We start from the raw sequence: 19,352 nt of genomic DNA, 5'->3' as shown, positions 1-19,352 counted from the left end.
AAACAAAGTTGGTAATGGATATTGTCCTTTGAAAGGTCAGCAATGAGTAGAAACCTTTGAAAAATCTCTTTTTCAACCTGGAAGTCTTCTGTGGGGTGGTCCCGGGATATCACCAGGGGCAGAATAAAGGCTCTGCACTTCTGCCACACCGGCTGCTACCTCTCTCTTTCCTCTAGCCTTTCCATGCACTCTTTCTCCTTCTCTTTTGACTTCCTTATTCTGACATATTCTTGTCCTCTCCTTTCCTTCCTCTTCTTCCTGTGCCTTCCTTTGGAGCCAAGGGGTGCTGAACCTTCTGCCCTCCTGGCAGTGGTCAGCTTGTGGGGCCTGGGTGGGCTCACTCCACTTCCTCCCCTCCCTCATTGTGCTCTCCACTGGCATCCCCTGGGGCTTCAGAAGATGGGGTCAGACAAAAAGAAAGGGCAGAGGAGGGGCAAGGGTGGGGCTCTGCCTTTCCTCACCAGTCTGGCTCCAGCAGGCATCAAAGAGCCCAGGAAATCACTGCCAGAGAACTAAGGAAGTGTGGCTCATAAAACACAGGGTGATTGTGGAAAGCACCAGGCAAAAAGAGCAGGATCTTATAGCCTCTGCTCATATCCCATATGATCTTTAGCAAGTTTCTTTCCTGCTCAGAGTTGCAGCTTTCTGCTCTGTTGAGATTACATGCAGCTCCTATGAAACCGTGGACAAGAAACTGCTTAGTAAGCCATGAAGCACTGTGTCAATGTATAGCATTGTCATCAACCCTTCATTCAGCCATCATTAGTGAACACATGCTTCCTAATGACTGCCTGGTCCCTGTCACCCTTTTTCCCCATCTCCTCTCCTGGAGATCTTCCAATTTAAAGAGGCCTTAGGTGTCAGCAGTTACATTCTCAATGGCCAGGCCCTTCCTTCTCCAGCCACCGGGTTTGTTGGAAAAGATACCTAGTGTCATCAGGACTGAATGGTAATAATAAGGTGATAATAAGTGTGCTCTAAGATAAGACTCCTTTCCCTGTCACAGTCATAGAATTAAAGTTCTTATAAGTGGATTTACTGACCATCAAACTTGCTACTTTCCTTCATTAAATTGTTAAAGGTATCTTCATGTTGTAATCGAACTTTCCTTCTCTCAGCAGCCAGATTATGTTCCACATGATCTTGTTCAGTTAGAAGTGTGACTGGTTTTAAATGAATCTAGAGAAAGAAAAGCATTTATCTTTTATTGCCTTGTTAAATTATAAAAGCACAGCATGAATTTTGCAAAAACAAATGATATGCTACATGGTTTTCTAACTCAAGTAAATAGAGCTTTTATGAGTGTTTTTACTAAACATGTTATGACTAAATTTTTTCTTAAATTATTTTTAAACTAAAAAAAACATAGGCTTAATTATTTCTTCATGCAATAAGATATGTGCTTTAAAAAGTTCACTCTATTAATTTTCCCTGATTTTAAAATTTTTCAACAGAACTACAAAACAGGAAATTATTCAAATCGATCAATGAGGAGAGGGACTTTGACTCCACTGAAATCTAAACGTTTCCTATCTTTTGCAAAATTAAGAAAGCAAAGAGAGGGAATAAAGATGTTCTAGAGAAAGCTATCTTATACCATGAGGTATTCCCAATTTGGAAATTTCATTACATGGTGAAAACATTATCTAATAAGCAAAACAAAAGAATAAATATGTGGGAATAAAGCTTTCACCAACCTCCAGAAACCTGGAAATATGAGGCAACAGAACCAAGAGCTCAAATTCTTATATAAGTGCCCTCTGCTGACCCTGTGTATAGAAGGAAGGGTCACCTTGAAGCTGGACTGGGGTAGCTCCATGCTTATTTCCAAGATACTCAAAGTCTGGTACCGACCCTTGGCCAAGATAAGGATGAAATAAGTTAGTGATCCCTGGGTGTGGTGGCTCACACCTGTAATCCCAGCACTTTGGGGGGCTGAGGCAGGTGAATCACTTGAGGTCAGGTGTTCAAGATTATAGGTGTGAGCCACTGCACCTGGCCAACACGGTGAAACACTGTCTCTACCAAAAATACAAAAAGTAACCGGGTATGGTGCAGCACACCTGTAATCCCAGCTACTTAGGAGGCTGAGGCACAAGAATAGCTTGAACCCAGGAGAAGGAGGTTGCAGTGAGCCAAGATCATGCCACTGCACTCCAGCCTGGGCGACAGAGTCAGACTCCATCTCAAAAAAAAAAAAAAAGAAAGAAAAAAGAAATAAGCTGGTGATTGATAATACGCTGCTTAAAGTCCAAAACTCCCCTGGACTACCTTGTGGAATTTGGTTAGGAATGTGTAGATTGATGGCATGCACTGGTTTAACTCCTTTTTTTTTTTTTTTTCCTGAAACAGGGTCTCACTCTGTTGCCCAGGCTAGAGCACAGTGATGTAATCACAGCTTCCTGTAAGCTCAAACTCTCGGGCTCAAGGGATCCTCTCAGTAGGACTGCAGGCAAACGTCACTATGCCTGGCTAATTTTTTTTATATTTATTTTTTGTAGAGATGAGGGCTCACCATGTTGCCCAGGCTGGTCTCAAACTTCTGGCCTCAAGCAATCCTTCTTTCTCAGCCTCCCAAAGCACTGGGATTATAAGTGTGAGCCACTGCACCCAGCCTGATTTAACAATTTTTGTAGTGTTGTTTAAGTTGTGTGACTAGCAGGGTATACAAGACTGCTTGGTAAACTTGTGTGTTGGTTCTCCTGAAACCAAGATACCTCGCATATGTTTTGGTGATTTCTATTCCGTAGAAGTACATCTTGTGTGACTAAGGCCCCTGCAGCATGGCTGTGCCTGGAGACCTCGACCCTCTCGGAGGCTGGCCTGTGCTTGCTTTCTCCTGCCGCACCATCTGCTTTAGCTTAGTAAGGCTTTGCGTGAGTGTACCCTGTGGAGTCTTGCAAGTCCCTTCAATGATCTGGCCTGTGCAATTGTTGAACTAAGTCTGGTTAATCATTGCCAATTTCTTTTTTATTTTTTAATTAGCCTACATTATGCTTTGAACCAAAATATTTTCATCCTAAAATAAACTCACTGTGAGCAGAGATTCAAGTAGTCCTATGGGTTCAAACCAAACCACTGATTTTTCATGGGTCTCTTTGTGATGAGCTACTGAACCAGCATATTAGCAACTAGGAAATAAGTTAGTCTGGAAAGGTGCTTTATAACTAAGGTTATCTGAACCAACCAATTATGCTAGCACCATAGTGGACCTGACTTTCCACTTTCAGAAACCAGTTCTCCAGTCTCAAGAGAGATTGGACTGAAGTGTGACTATTATATTCTCTCTTTTTTTTTTTTTGAGACGGAGTTTTGCTCTTGTTGCCCAGGTTGGAGTGCAATGGCGCGATCTCGGCTCACCGCAACCTTTGCCTCTCAGGTTCAAGTGATTCTCCTGCCTCAGCTTCCCAAGTAGCTGGGATTATAGGCATGCACCACCACACCCAGTTATTTTTTGTATTTTTAGTTGAGAGGGGGTTTCTCCATGTTGGCCAGGCTGGTCTTGAACTCCTGACCTCAGGTGATCCTCCCGCCTCGGCCTCCCAAATTGCTGGGATTACAGGCATGAGCCACCATGCTCAGCCGACTATTATATTCTTATTCCGCACATCCATGAAGTTGGAGTGATAAGTCTGAGGCTGGAGGGGGAATATGACGGTCTTCCTCTGCTGCCCTATGCAAAGGAATGGGATTGCAAGGTGTATTCCTTTGTCACTTGTGCTCAGATACGGGCACCTGCACCCATCCCATATTCTCTCATTTCCAAGAGTCTGGAGATTTGTGGTGATGTCAGGAAAAACAGAATGGTTGGGAAGACTATCTCAGTGTCTCAGATTTTAGTGAACACAGGCTCCGTGGGATGTTTTGGCAAAGTACAGATTCCAAGATTCCACACTAGTGATTCTAATTTAGTAGGTCCATGATATGGCCCAGAAAACTGCATTTTAAAAAACAGAATTAGCTGGTATGAACTTCCATTTGAAAAATAACACCCTTGGGCAATATGAATTTGCCTTGCAACGTGTTTAATGTTAGACTGAGAGCGGAGGCCAGACTCCATAGCTCACACCTCAGAACTTTGGGAGGTCAAGGTGGACAGATCACCTGTGGTCAGGAGTTTGAGACCAACCTGACCAAGATGACTCCTCCTTGCGTCAGAGCAGAGCTAGGAGAAGCCACTCTGTCTAGCTCTGGGATGACCCTTGGAGTGAAAGACTCATATTCCAGATTGAATTATCACAGTGTTTAGACTAAATGGGACCCTCCTCCAGGCACCCTGACACTGAAAAAAAAAAATGCCAAGAAATTATAAGGAGCAAATCTCCAGCAGCTTCCAGACGAGTGGATCTGGGTCGTGGCCAGGCAGCCGGCTAGGCACGCTCATCAGGCCAAAGTATCACTTCGGACGGTGTTTTCACCCCACAGGCCCAGAAGCTTATTTTTAAACTTCAATAACTCAGCAATGTTGACAATTTTCCTTCAGGTATTAACAATGGTTAATCTATAACATGCAACTGCTTGCTAAATTGCTCTTGCTTTTTTAAAAAAAGATTTTATTTTAACTCAATTTTGAGTTATATGACCACAAATGAAAAGCGCTAAACCAGTAGGCAGTATTTTAAAGAAACTGATATGCCCTTCAGATCATTTAAAACAATGTGGATTTTTTTTGTATTTTACAAACTTTCTATATCATCTTTTCTCTAAGGTACTTTTCTGTAAAGTTCCTGTTCCTCTGATGTTGCCACAGAATGATAACTTTTGCAATAAATATTGGTGAATAACAAATCTTGGGAAAGTATATCTCATGGAAAGAAGAAATGTCATTTTTTTTCTATAACATTCTGATGCAATTGTTACTATGTCCCTGAATTACATGCTAGATACATCTTCACATACAAAATTTACCTTTTCTTTTCCAACTGGTTTGGCTACAAATGTGGAGAAAGCCACACTCACAAGCTTCTCAATGCCAGTGAGCATATCCTGTACCATGACCTTGATACCGATCTAAAATGAAAAAAAAGATTAATAAATACACTCTTGGCCATCCAGAAACAGTTCAGATTTCAGCATTCAAAATTTAGTCATATGTATGCACCATTACCTTCTTTCATTTTAAAAATGAAACCAGAATTTTAATTATTTTTAAGCAATAGAATTCTTTCAGTGATGTTCTATAACATTGGACAATTAACTTTTTTCCGATTATAAAAATTATTTATTTACCATGTAAAATTTATGGAATCTGACTATCCAGAGTATATATTATCAGTAATCCCATCACCCAGAGATAATAATTATTAAATTTTATGTGACTTTTCTTCTAGCTTTTTCTATTTATATATCATATATGATATATAAACGTATGATATATACCATACGTTTTTTTTGTATGTATTATATACACATATATGATATCACATAATACATACACATATATAATATTGTATTACATAATATATACATACATTTTATATTACATACATATGACATGAAATATGTGTGTGTGTATATGCATGTGTATATAAAATTATTGTAATGTATTTACAGTTTTATGTTCTAATTTTTTGTTTGTTTGTTTTGAGACGGAGTCTTGCTCTGTCACCAGGCTGGAGTGCAGTGGCGCGATCTTGGCTCACTGCAACCTCCACCTCCTGGGTTCAAGCAATTCTCCTGCCTCAGCCTCCGAAGTAGCTGGGACTACAGGCACGCGGCACTACACCCAGCTAATTTTTTGTATTTTTAGTAGAGACAAGATTTCACCATGTTGGCCAGGATGGTCTCGATCTCTTGACCTCATGATCCACCCACCTGGGCCTCCCAAAGTGCTGGGATTACAGGGGTGAGCCACTGCACCTTGCCTGTTCCAATTTTTAAAAATTTGGCATTATATGAAAGCTCTTTTAAATTTCATGATTACTAAATATGCTTTTGAAAACAAGATATTGGTGTCTGCCTTATAAAACCACTAGAGAGATGTACCATAACTTTTTTTAGCCTTTATTCTCAGAGTTTTTTTTCCTTTTTTAAAATGTCTCTAGGCAGCATAGTCTCGGAGTTTCATAACCAAGCTAACATGGACAGAATTGCATCATGTGTTTACAGCTTTGTTTCTGTGATTAATTTTTCAGGAGTAATAAGAAGGTAGCTGAGACACTTTATGTTGATACTAAAATGGGCTAGATTTCCCCCTGTGTGAAGAGTTCTGAAGCTTGGTCCTCAGGATTGCACTTTGCAGAAGTGTCGGTAAACTCAGGGACTTCTCTTTAGATTCTGGCTAATAAACCTTTTCCCTACATATTTCAGATGAGTAATACTATCTTCTGAAAATAATGAGCTATCTCAGGCACAGCTCAGCACTATGTTATCAACAATAAAGAATATCCGTATCTGTATCTTTACCATGTACACCATGTAAAAAGAATAATCAATAATCTATAACTCATGACTCGTTTTAAGTCACTCAACTCATAAATGCAAATTAGTATTTACATGGTAAATCCTAAATTAACCAGATGGTGATTAGCCAAAATTAAACTATCTATTCCCAACTCTCAACCCTCAATCCCATGAAGCTTTCTGCTTTTAGAGAAATGGACAAACGAAAAATAAAATAAAATAAAATATCTAACAGTAAAAACAAAGCAACAATTCTGGAGTGTTAAAATAAGTTCTAACCACTGTCTTCTACTAGAAGAGTTAACTTAGTTATATGTGATAACCAAATGTTTCAAAAACATATGCCAGGGAGAATTTCACTGTGTTATAAGAGATTAGGTACGATTGGAATTACATCCTGTGAAAACAACTAGAAAACTGGGCAAAATATAGGAAGCATCTATTTTCACGCCTACGAAAATAGGCAACACAGGACTGTGATCCCCAAGGCGGGAAAAACAATGAGAGGAGCACTGCATTCCCAGGTTCTCAGGCTGAAGGTAATTTACAGTTAGGTTAGAGAAGGAAAACCTAACTCTGCTGAATTGAATGGAGCTAAAATTTGTGGGGTAGAGTACCAGAGAAGGAAGCTAAAAAAAAAAAAAGAAAGAATTCCAGAAATATGCCTGTGAGTCTTTGGGTTGATACTAACTGGACCATATACAGGGTGAAACCCCAGACAAGAACAGCTTCTGAGGAACAAGCAATTCCTGGGAAACTGTAACATGGACAGTTCCAAGAACTCACACACAGCTGGGGATCTTTCGAGTTCTCTCCAGCCAGATTTCACTGAATATAGAACACCTTCACAGACATAACAGAAGATCCCAACTTATAAGAGGGGCTAAAGTAGCCCTAAAGTAGAGTATTCTAAATCTTCCATAGAAGAGTTTAAAACATACCTTTAAAGGCTCAAACCAATCTGCAAGTAACAACATCTTCCTGCCAGGAAAAGTCTGACACTGCTTTTTAAGGAAATATAACAAAAGCCAGCACTAAACAATATAAAATTCACAATGTTCAGCATCGAGTAAAAAATAGTAGATGCAAGAAAATTATTAGGTGAAAGGTAATATAAATAAAACAACAGATAACAAATGATGGAATAACAACAAAGGATATTAAAACAACAATTAAATATAGGCACCCTGAACTCAGAGATTTGTAACAGGAGTCAGCAACATCTTCTTAAAGGATAAGGCCAGATAGTAAATATTTTAAGTTTTGTGGTCACATGGACTCTGTTGCCACTACTCAACTCTCTCAATGTACTGTGACAGCAACACAGACAAAACATAGATGAATGGGTATAGCCGTGCTCCAAAAAATTTTTCTTCATAAAAACAGGTCTATAGGCCATAGTTTGCTGACTCCTAATATAGAGAAAAAGATGAAAATAATGAGGAAAGAATGGAAAATATGAAAAAATCAAAGTGGGACTTTCTAAGATAAAAAAATACATCTGAAATAGAAAACAAACCAGATAAGATTAACAGCAGTTTAGTTAATGCAGGGGAAAAAGTCAGTGAAGCTAAAGATGACAAAAGAAGCTACACAGAATGTAGCATGAAGAGAAAGGAAGCCTGAAAGAAAAAAAAAAGAACAGTATCAGTGACCCGTGGAACACTAACAAGAAGTCTATCTAAAGTCCAAAAGGAGAGAGAGCACAACAGATAGGAAAAAAGCTTGAAGATAAAATAGCTGAAAAAATCCACATTTCTTAGAAACTATAAATCCATAGATCCAGTAGCTCAAAAAACCCAAGGCATACCATAATTTATATAATTCTGCTGCCAGGCTAGAATTCTATACCTACTGAATATGAACATCTTTTAAATATGAAGATGAAACAAAGACATTTTTACACGAACAAAAGCTGAAAAAGAAATGCTAAAGGAATATCTTCAGACAGAAGGAAAATGACACTAGGGAGAAATCTGGAGATACACAATACACAAAAGAATAAAGAACACCAGAAATGGCAAATATGTGGGTATATATATAAAATACTTCTTTTCCTTTCTATTCTTTTTAAAAGATGATTGACTGTTTAAAACATAAATAATAACTATGTATTGTAGGGTTTACCTCCTACACATGTGCATGTAAAAGGCATGACAATAATGGCACAAAGGCTGGGACATGGGAAGGGAAGTGTGTATACTGTTATAAGGTTATTACACTATACTCAGAGGGATATTATATTATTGAAGGTAGTCTCAGATAAGTTAAGTAGTCATATTGCAAACCTGAGAAAAACACTAAAACCAAAACAAATGTGTATAGCTAAAACACCAACAGTGGAGATAAAATGGATTACTAAAAATTACTCTGCTCTAAAAAATGCAGGAAAAGATGGGGACAGGAAGAAACAAAGAACAGATGGAAGAAATAGAAGACAAACAGCCAGATGACAGATTTCAACTCTACCATATAGATAATCAAATGTAAATAGTTTAAACACTCCAGGTAGAAGGCAGAGATTGTTAGAATAAATAAAAAAATAGCATCAAAATATATTCTGTTTATAAGAAACCCACTTACATATACAAAAAGACAGATTAAAAGAAAAATGATAGGGAAAAAAACACTAAACCAAAGAAAGCTTGTCTGGCTAAATTAATACCAGACAATGTAGATTTCAAAACAAAAAGCGGAGATAAAAAGGTAAACTTCATAATGATAAAAGGGTCACAACATCAGGAAGAGTTAAGAATCCTGGCAGGGCATGGTGGCTCACGCATGTAATCCCAGCACTTTGGGAGGCCAAGGTGAATGGATCACCTGAGGTCAGGAGTTTAAGACCAGCCTGGCCAACATGGTAAAACCCCGTCTCTACTAAAAATACAAAAATTAGCTGGGTGTGGTGGTGAACACCTGTAATCCCAGCTGTTTGAGAGGCTGAGGCAAGAGAATCGCTTGAATCCAGGAGGTGGAGCTTGCAGGGAGCCAAGATCACACCACCGCACTACAGCCTGGGAGACAGTTCAAGACTCCATCTAAAAAAAAAAATAATAATAATAATAGAGAAGACTTGAACAATGCTATGAATCGAGTTAGGCTAATTGACATCTGCAGAATACTTCATTGATTATAAGCAACACATTCTTTTCAAGCACATATAGAACATTCACCAAAACAGTCCATATTTTGGGTCATTGAAAAAGTCTAAATAAATTTAAAATAATTGAAATTATACAAATTATGTTCTCTCTCTGCAAAGGAATTAAATTAGAAATCAAAAACACAAAGATAAATCTGGAAAAATCATCAGAGATTTGGAAATTAAACAACACACATCTAGACAGACTAGAGGTCAGGGAAGAATTTACAAGAAAAAAAGGACATATTTTGATGCAGGTAAAGCTATACATTGAAGAAAATTTTATGATCTTAAATGCTTGTATTTGAAAAAAAGAAAAGTTTAATCAATTTCCCAAGATTCTACCTTAAGATACTAGAAAAAGAAAGGCAAATTAAACCCAAAATTAATAGAATGAGAATGATATAATAGCCAATAGCAGAAATCAAATATATTATGCTAAGTAAAATAAACTAGACACAAAAGATTATATATACTATATCATTCCATTTATACAAAATACAGTAAAGGGCAAAAAAAAAAAAAAAAAAGGGTACTGACCTGAAGTAAATGAGTGGTTGTCAGAAGCTGGGGTCTGAGGGAGCTGATTGCAAAGGGGCATAAGGGGCTTCGCGTAGTGATGGGAACATTGTATATTACAGTGGTGGTGATCCAACTGTATAACTTTGTCAAAGCTCAGCAAAATGTATAATTAAAATGGGAGAATTTTAATATTGTAAATTATATCTCAATAAAACTGATTTTTAAAGACATATTCTAAGGACAAAAAAAAAAAACTCACCCTCATATAATGTGCTCTTAGTGCAAATGAGACAATATCATCTATTAATAGTAATGCATCACACACCTTCCAGAGGGGGGAAGAGGGAAGAGACTGATCGATAGAGTCTGAGAATCCCCTGGAAGTGGGTTTGGCATAGAGTAGAGTTCCTGCTTGCTTTGGATTCAGGGAGAAGTCAGTCATTTATTTCTGCTCAGCAAATTAGCAGAGGGCTGGCCTCAGTTGTGGCAGGAAACTGAAATTGAACAGGATGACGCTAAAGGACATGTCCAGTTTGAAAAAGTAAAAATAAAAATGTTTAGCTGGCATCTAGGTTTAGGGAAAAAAAATCCAAGAAATTTCTACCAAGTGGTAGAAAGTATGACAAAATTTAGAGGCTGCCTGGTCATGATTTGCAGAGGATGAAAGAAAACAAAATTCTGCATGGTGGATCGGGCCTGGAAGGTCAGTGGAGGCTAGGGTTTACCTTCCCTAGCATCAGAAATCTGTGGTTTCAAACTCACTGGGTTTTATTTTTGTTTTCTTAGCTTTTAGATAAGCCTCCTTTAGAAATTCTAGCCTGTCTCAGGGAAGAGGAGGTAAACGAGAAATGAAAACGAGCTTTTATCTATATTTGGACTGTCTATTAGGAGAATGTGTGGCCCTCAGGAGACAGGCCAAGCCCAGAGGCTCCTGTGTGCAAAGGCTAAGAGCCCCGCAGTTGAATAAACAGTGTCCAGAAACATCACTCGCTGACAGAGCTTGTTTTTTCATGAGCATTTCCTTTCTGCTTTCTTCAAGTGCTTTGTATTCTGTTTATTTGGATACTGCTAAAAAGTGACCACATCAGCCGGGCACAGTGGCTCACGCCTGTGCTCAATCCTAGCACTTTGGGAGGCCGAGGTGGGCAGATCATGAGGTCGGAAGATTGAGATCATCCTGGCCAACATGGGTGAAACCCCATCTCTACTAAAAATACAAAAATTAGTGGTGGCATGCGCCTGTAATCCCAGCTACTCAGGAGGCTGAGGCAGGAGAATCACTTGAACCCAGGAGGCGGAGGTTGCAGTGAGCCGAGATCTTGCCATTGCCCTCCAGCCTGGCAACAGAGTGAGACTCTGTCTCAAAAACGAAAACAAAAACAAAAAAAAAAGAAAGTGACCACATCAGGGTAAAGCTATCACCAAGGGCATGGTTACTGTCAAAACAGTTGTTATAGTTGAACTGTGTTCCCCCTTCCAAATTCTTATGTCCTAACCCCCAGTACCTCAGAATGTAAATGTGGAAATAGTGCTGTTGCAGATGTAATTAGTTAAGATGAGGCCAGACTGCAGTGGGGCAGGCCCCTAATCCAATATGCTGATATCTTTATAAAAAGGGGAAATTTGGAAGCAGACACCCACACAAGGAGAACACATGTGAAGATGAAGGCAGAGATCGGGTGATGCAGTGGAAGCCAAGAAATACCAAAGACTACAGGCAGCCATGGGAGGATAGGAGAGCGGCATGAACAGATTATCCCTCCAGCCCTCAGAGAAACCATCCTTGCCCATATTTTGATGTAGGACTTCTAGCTCCCAGAACCGTGGGACAATACTTTTCTGTGTTTAGGTCACCCAGTCTGTGGTGCTTTGTTACGGCAGCCCTAGCAAACGAATACAAGCTCTTCCATGTCTTCATGCCCAGAGATCGAAGGGACTGATCCTGAGCAACCTGGAAGGTGCAATATGAGATCCAGCAACTCCTTTCCTGCTAATTTTACCTGAATAGAGATCTCAAGAGCCCCCGAGAATCCAGTATTCACAATGGTAAAGAAAATAAAATCAAGTGGATGCAGAAGAAAAATCTTCTAAATTTACCTTCTTACTAAAGTCCAGTTATCCTGCTTTTCAAAAACTAGTTAATCATGGGACTAGTTTCTATCAGAGGGTGAGGGGATGGAGAACAAATAGAATTAGAATAATAGTAGAGTCAGCATAATTAAGAAATAAAATCCATACTTTATAAAGAATTAAGACTGTCCTTTTCTCTTTCAGGTTTACTTTCTGTATATCCTTCTATGTAGAAATAGTGTATTGTATCATGTTGAAATGTGTTGGGTTTTTTTGTTGTTGTTGTTGTTTCTGAAGAGACAAAGTCTTGCTATGTCACCCAGGCTGGAGTGTAGTGGTACAATCGTAGCTCATTGTAGCCTCAAACTCCTGGGCTCAAGCAATCCTCCCACCTCAGTTTCCTAAGTACCCAGGGCTACAGGCACTTACCACTGTGCTGGCTAATTTTTTTTTTCTCCTTAAAGATTGGGTCTTGCTATGTTGCCCAGGCTGGTATGGAACTCCTGGCCTCAAGTGATCCTCCTGTCTCAGCCTCCCAAAGTGCTGGGATTATAGGTGTGAGGTACCATGCCTGGCCATGTTGAATTTTAGCTGGGAAACAGTGGAAATATCCGCTGCTTATTATTTACCTGTGACCTGACTACACATTCCAGAGCCTTCTGAAATAGAGAATCTCATTGACTCCAAATATTAGTCTAGGCCTCCTGCTCTACCCTTTGTAAACAATGAAGAAGTGAGCACCAACAGGCAGACGTTTGAAAAGGTGCCTCTTACCTCCATGCTTGTGCTGAATGCTCTAGTAACTTTTGCTTTGATGGTTATAACTTGTCCAACTCTAGGGAAAAACAAACAAAAAAACCTCAGTAGTTTTAGCACATTTCATTTCAGATCAGACTTAAAGATTACTTAAATGCATGCCATAAAGCAGTTCCACCTTATGCTGATAATGTTCATGCACGGGAAATTCAGGTTAATGATAATGGAAAAAGACAACACTTAAAAACAAAGGCCGATTACTGTAAACCACACTTATAGTGTTAGCGGACCACCAATATTTAAACAGAAAAGAGCCTTTGCAGAGATAGTGTGCGACATGACTCCAAATCTGCAACACATACTGACTATACAGCAGCTGTTTCCCCAAGAGAAGTTAAGGAAAATACACTAGCAAATCTATACAGCTGATATTTATTTTTGAATGTTAGTTAATGCGTAAATGGACAAATACAAAAAAAGGCAAGCAAGCAAACTGATCAGCTTCAGTAGGTTTGTATGGGCCCTCAATGATGCTAGGTGGTCTACTCACTTCCTACTATTATTGAAACTTCGATCGTGTAACCTGAAGTTGTTCCAAAACTTTTGTGTTCAGGCCCTTCAGTCAGCTCTAATCACTTCCCCTTAGCAGAAGGTAAGAGGTTACCCAAGAGAAGCCCCCTGGATTTTTCTTCCTTAACTTCAAAGTTAAACTGCATTTCCACCTTTCTCTTTGCTCTTCTGTTTCAGGGAAAGCGGGATCTCTCGAGACCTAATCTCTTTCTTTACCTGTGCCATTGGTCCCATCCTCCAGTGGCCCTGTCCCCTCCCTTGTTGGCTCTGCTTCATCAGCTGTATCCTCTTTTCTGTCTTCAATCTCTGCCTCTTCCCTGATTCTCCATCAGTCTATGACAATGCTCAAGGCTTCTCCTTTCTAAAATCTTTCTCTCAAACCTATTCTATCTCAAGATGTTTTTCTTTTCTTCAATTCAAACTTCCTAAAAACATCGTTTATTTTTCTGACTTATACATTTCACTAATGTTTACTGAGTTAATTGGCATTTTCCTGAGTAGTCCTGGCATTAAGCCAGGTCTAAGGATACAGTGATGAATAAGACAAAACTACTGACTTCAAGGAGACCAACCTTTCCTTGAGATGCTGGGATGTAAATAGATAAAGTCTAAAAGATTACCAAGGAATTATTGATAATTCATTAACAATAAAAAATCCCTGTCATTAATTAAATGAAATTTAATGTTTCTCACTGTGGCCATACTAATAACAATGACTACTCTTTATTGAATTTTGTATGTAAATCAGGCACCATGGGATTTGCTGGCAAGATGGCCGAATAGGAGCAGCTCCAATCTGCAGCTATCAGTGAGATCGATGCAGAAGGGGAGTGATTTCTGCATTTCCAACTGAGGTACCTGGTTCATCTCATTGAGACTGGTTGGACAGTGGGTGCAGCCCATGGAGGGTGAGCCGAAGCAGGGTGGGGCATCGCCCTACCAGGGAAGTGCAAGGGGTCGGGGGATTTCCCTCCCCTAGCCAAGGGAAGCCATGAAGGACTGTGCTGGGAGGAACCGTGTACTCCGGCCCAGATACTGAGCTTTTCCCATGGTCTTTGCAACCCGCAGACCAGGAGATTTCCTCCGGTGCCTACGCCATCAGGACCCAGGGTTTCAAGCACAAAACTGGGCGGCCATTTGGGGAGACACCGAGCTAGCTGCAGAAGTGTTTTTTTCATACCCCAGTGGTACCTGGAACACCAACGAGACAAAACTATTCATTCCGCTGCAAAGGGGGCTGAAGCCAGGGAGCCGAGTGGTCTCGATTGGCAGGTCCCATGCTCACGGAGCCCAGCAAGCCAAGATCCACTGGCTTCAAATTCTCGCTGCCAGCACAGCAGTCTGAGATCAAACTAGGATGATCGAGCTTGGTGACGGGAGGGGCGTCCACCATTGCTGAGGCTTGAGTAGGCAGTTTTACCCTTACAGTGTAAACAAAGCCACCGGGAAGTTCGAAGTGAGCAGAGCCCACCACAGCTCAGCAAGGCTGCTCCGGCCAGACTGCCTCTCTAGATTCCTCCTCTCTGGGCAGGGCATCTCTGAAAAAAAGGCAGCATCTCCCTGGGACAGAGCACATGGGGGAAGGGGTGGCTGTGGGCGCAGCTTCAGCAGACTTAAATGTCCCTGCCTGATGGCTCTGAAGACAGCAGCGGATCTCCCAGCACAGCGTTTGAGCTCTGATAAGGGACACACTGCCTCCTGAAGTGGGTCCCAGACCCCGGTGTATCCTGACTGGGAGACACCTCCCCGTAGGGGCCGACAGACACTTCATACAGGAGAGCTCTGGCTGGCATCTGGCAGGTGCCCCTATGGGACAAAGCTTCCAGAGGAAGGAACAGGAAGGAATCTTTGCTGTTCTGCAGCCTCTGCTGGGAATACCCAGGCAAACAGGGTCTGGAGTGGGCCTCCAGCAAACTCCAGCAGACCTGCAGCAGATGGACCTGACTGTTAGAAGGAAAACTAACAAACAGAAAGGAATAGCATCAACATCAACAAAAAGGACATCCACTCAGAGACCTCATCTGAAGGTCACCAGCATCAAAGACCAAAAGTAGATAAATCCATGAAGATGGGGAGAAAACAGTTCAAAAAGGCTGAAAATTCCGAAAACCAGAATGCCTCTTCTCCATCAAAGGATCACAACTCCTTGCCAGGAAGGGAAAAAAACTGGATGGAGAATGAGTTCGATGAATTGACAGAAGAAGGCTTCAGAAGGTGGGTAGTAACAAACTTCTCCAAGCTAAAGGAGCATGTTCTAACCCAACGAAAGGAAGCTAAGAACCTTGAAAAAAGGTTAGAGGAATTGCTAACTAGAATAACCAGTTTAGAGAGGAACATAAATGACCTGATGGAGCTGAAAAACACAGCATGAGAACTTCATGAAGCATAAACAAGTATCAATAGCTGAATCAATCAAGCAGAAGAAAGGATATCAGAGATTGAAGATCAACTTAATGAAATAAAGTGAGAAGACAAGATAAGAGAAAAAAGAATGAAAATAAACAAACAAAGCCTCCAAGAAATATAGTACTATGTGAAAAGACCAAATCTACGTTGGATTGGTATACCTGAAAGTGATGGGGAGAATGGAACCAAGTTGGAAAACACTCTTTAGGATATTATCCAGGAGAACTTCCCCAACCTAGCAAGACAGGCCAACACTCAAATTCAGGAAATACAGAGAACACCAAAAAGGTACTCCTTGAGAAGAGCAACCCTAAGACACATAATTATCAGATTTACTAAGGTTGAAATGAAGGAAAAAATGTTAAGGACAGCTAGAAAGAAAGGTTGGGTTACCCACAAAGGGAAGCCCATCAGACTAACAGCAGATCTCTCTGCAGAAACCTTACAAGCCAGAAGAGAGTGGGAGCCAATATTCAACATTCTTAAAGAAAAGAATTTTCAACCCAGAATTTCATATCTAGCCAAACTAAGCTTCATAAGCGAAGGAGAAATAAAACCCTTTACAGGCAAGCAAATGCTGAGAGATTTTGTCACCACCAGGCCTGCCTTACAAGAGCTCCTGAAAGAAGCACTAAACATGGAAAGGAACAGCCAGTACCAGCCACTGCAAAAACATATCAAATTGTAAAGACCACTGATGCTAGGAAGAAACTGCATCAACTAACAGGCAAAAGAACCAGCTAGCATCATAACGACAGGATCAAATTCACACATAACAATATTAACCTTAAATGTAAACAGGCTAAATGCCCCAGTTAAAAGACACAGACTGGCAAATTGGATAAAGAGTCAAGACTCATCAGTGTGCTGTATTCAGGAGACCCATCTCCCATGCAAAGACATACATAGGCTCAAAATAAAGGGATGGAGGAATATTTACCAAGCAAATGGAAAACAAAAAAATAAAAAAATAAAAAAAATTAAAAAAAGCAGGGGTTGCATCCTAGTCTCTGATAAAACAGACTTTAAACCAACAAAGATCAAAAGAGACAAAGAAGGACATTACATATTGGTAAAGGGATCAATTCAACAAGAAGAGTAACTATCCTAAATATATATGCACCCAATACAGGAGCACCCAGATTCATAGAGAAAGTTCTTAGAGACCTACAAAGAGACTTAGACTCCCACACCACAATAGTGGGAGACTTTAACATTCCACTGTCAATATTAGACAGATCAATGAGACAGAAAATTAACAAGGATATTCAGAACTTGAACTCAGCTCTGGACCAAGCAGACTTAATAGACACCTACAGAACTCTCCACCCCAAATGAAGAGAATATACATTCTTCTCAGCACCACATAGTGCTTATTCTAAAATCGACCACATAATTGGAGGTAAAACACTCCTCAGCAAATGCAAAAGAACGGAAATCATAACAAACAGTCTCTCAGACCACAGTGCAATCAAACTAGAACTCAGGATTAAGAAACTCACTCAAAACCACACAACTACATGGAAACTGAACAACCTGCTCCTGAATGACTACTGAGTAAATAATGAAATGAAGGCGGAAATAAATAAGTTCTTTGAAACCAATGAGAACAAAGACACAATGTACCAGAATCTCTGGGACACATTTAAAGCAGTGTGTAGAGGGAAATTTATAGCACTAAATGCCCACAAGAGAAAGCAGGAAAGATCCAAAATCAACACCCTAACATCACAATTAAAAGAACAAGAGAAGCAAGAGCAAAAAAATTCAAAAGTGAGCAGAAGACAATAAATAACTAAGATCAGAGCAGAACTGAAGGAGATAGAGACACGAAAAACCCTTCAAAAAAGTCAGTGAATCCAGAAGCTGTTTTTCTGAAAACATCAACAAAATAGATAGACCCCTAGCCAGACTAATAAAGAAGAAAAGAGGGAAGAATCAAATAGACACAATAAAAATGATAAAGAGGATATCATCACTGATCTCACAGAAATACAAACTACTACCAGAGAATACTACAAACACCTCTACGCAAATAAACTAGAAAATCTAGAAGAAATGGATAAATTCCTGGACACATAAACCCTCCCAAGACTAAACCAGGAAGAAGTTGAATCTCTGAATAGACCAATGACAAGTTCTGAAATTGAGGCAGTAATTAATAGCCTACCAACCAAAAAAGTCCAGGCCCAGATGGATTCACAGCCGAATTCTAACAGAGGTATAAAGAGGAGCTGGTACCATTCCTTCAGAAACTATTTCAAACAATAGAAAAAGAAGGACTCCTCCATAACTCATTGTATGAGGCCAGCATCATCCTGATACCAAAACCTGGCAGAGACACAATAAAAAAAGAAAATTTCAGGGCAATATCCCTGATGAACATCGATGCAAAAATCCTCAATAAAATACTGGCAAACCGAATCCAGCAGCATATCAAAAAGCTTATCCACCACAATCAAGTCGGCTTCATCCCTGGGATGCAAGGCTGGTTCAGCATACACAAATCAATAAACATAATCCATCACATAAACAGAACCAATAACAAAAACCACATAATTACCTCAATAGATGCAGAAAAGGCCTTCAATAAAATTCAACAGCCCATTCCTGCTAAAAATTCTCAATAAACTAGATATTGATGGAACGTATCTCAAAATAATAAGAGCTATTTATAAGAAACCCTCAGCCAATATCATACTGAATGGGGAAAAGCTGGAAGCATTCCCTTTGAAAACTGGCATAAGACAAGGATGCCCTCTCTCACCACTCCTATTCAACATAGTATTGGAAGTTCTGGCCAGGACAATCAGCAAGAGAAAGAAAGAAAGGGTATTCAGATAGGAAAAGAGGAAGTCAAATTGTCTCTGTTTGCAAATTACATGATTGTATATTTAGAAAACCCCATCGTCTCAGCCCAAAATCTCCTTAAGCTGATAAGCAACTTCAGCAAAGTCTCAAGATACAAAATCAATGTGCAAAAATCATGAGCATTCTTATACACCAATAACAGACAAACAGCCAAATCATGAGTGAACTCCCATTCACAATTGCTTCAAAGAGAATAAAATACCTAGGAATCCAACTTACAAGGGATGTGAAAGACCTCTTCAAGGAGAACTACAAACCACTGCTCAATGAAATAAGAGAGGACACAAACAAATGGGAAAATATTCCATGCTTATGGATAGGAAGAATCAATATCGTGAAAATGGCCATACTGCCCAAACTAATTTATAGATTCAATGCTATCCCCATCAAGCTACCATTGACTTTCTTCACAGAATTGGATAAACTACTTTAAATTTTATATGGAACCAAAAAAGAGCCTGAATAGCCAAGACAATCCTAAGCAAAAAGAACAAAGCTGGAGTCATCATGCTACCTGACTTCAAACTATACTACAAGGCTACAGTAACCAAAACAGCATGGTACTGACACCAAAACAGATATATAGACCAATGGAACAGAACAGAGTCTTCAG

The 19,352-nt window shown here is 39.8% G+C and overlaps 1 protein-coding gene across 1 annotated transcript in view; it reads right to left on the bottom strand.

Moving 5' to 3' along the window:
* The window catches only part of ACOT12 (acyl-CoA thioesterase 12), a 64,300-nt gene that overhangs the window by 28,794 nt on the left and 16,154 nt on the right, over positions 1-19,352 (bottom strand). Inside the window, exons 3-5 of the mRNA XM_032156929.2 lie at positions 12,911-12,971; positions 4,909-5,010; positions 1,044-1,179 (exon numbers count right to left, since the gene is read on the bottom strand). Coding sequence (XP_032012820.1) covers positions 1,044-1,179; positions 4,909-5,010; positions 12,911-12,971 — 299 coding nt within the window. The remainder of the gene's footprint in view (positions 1-1,043; positions 1,180-4,908; positions 5,011-12,910; positions 12,972-19,352) is intronic.

The sequence above is a fragment of the Hylobates moloch genome, unplaced genomic scaffold, assembly GCF_009828535.3.
Source record: "Hylobates moloch isolate HMO894 unplaced genomic scaffold, HMol_V3 SCAFFOLD_6, whole genome shotgun sequence".
Lineage (NCBI taxonomy): Eukaryota > Metazoa > Chordata > Mammalia > Primates > Hylobatidae > Hylobates > Hylobates moloch.
Note: the sequence above shows the minus strand (reverse complement) of the source record. Positions and strands in the feature narration are given on the sequence as shown.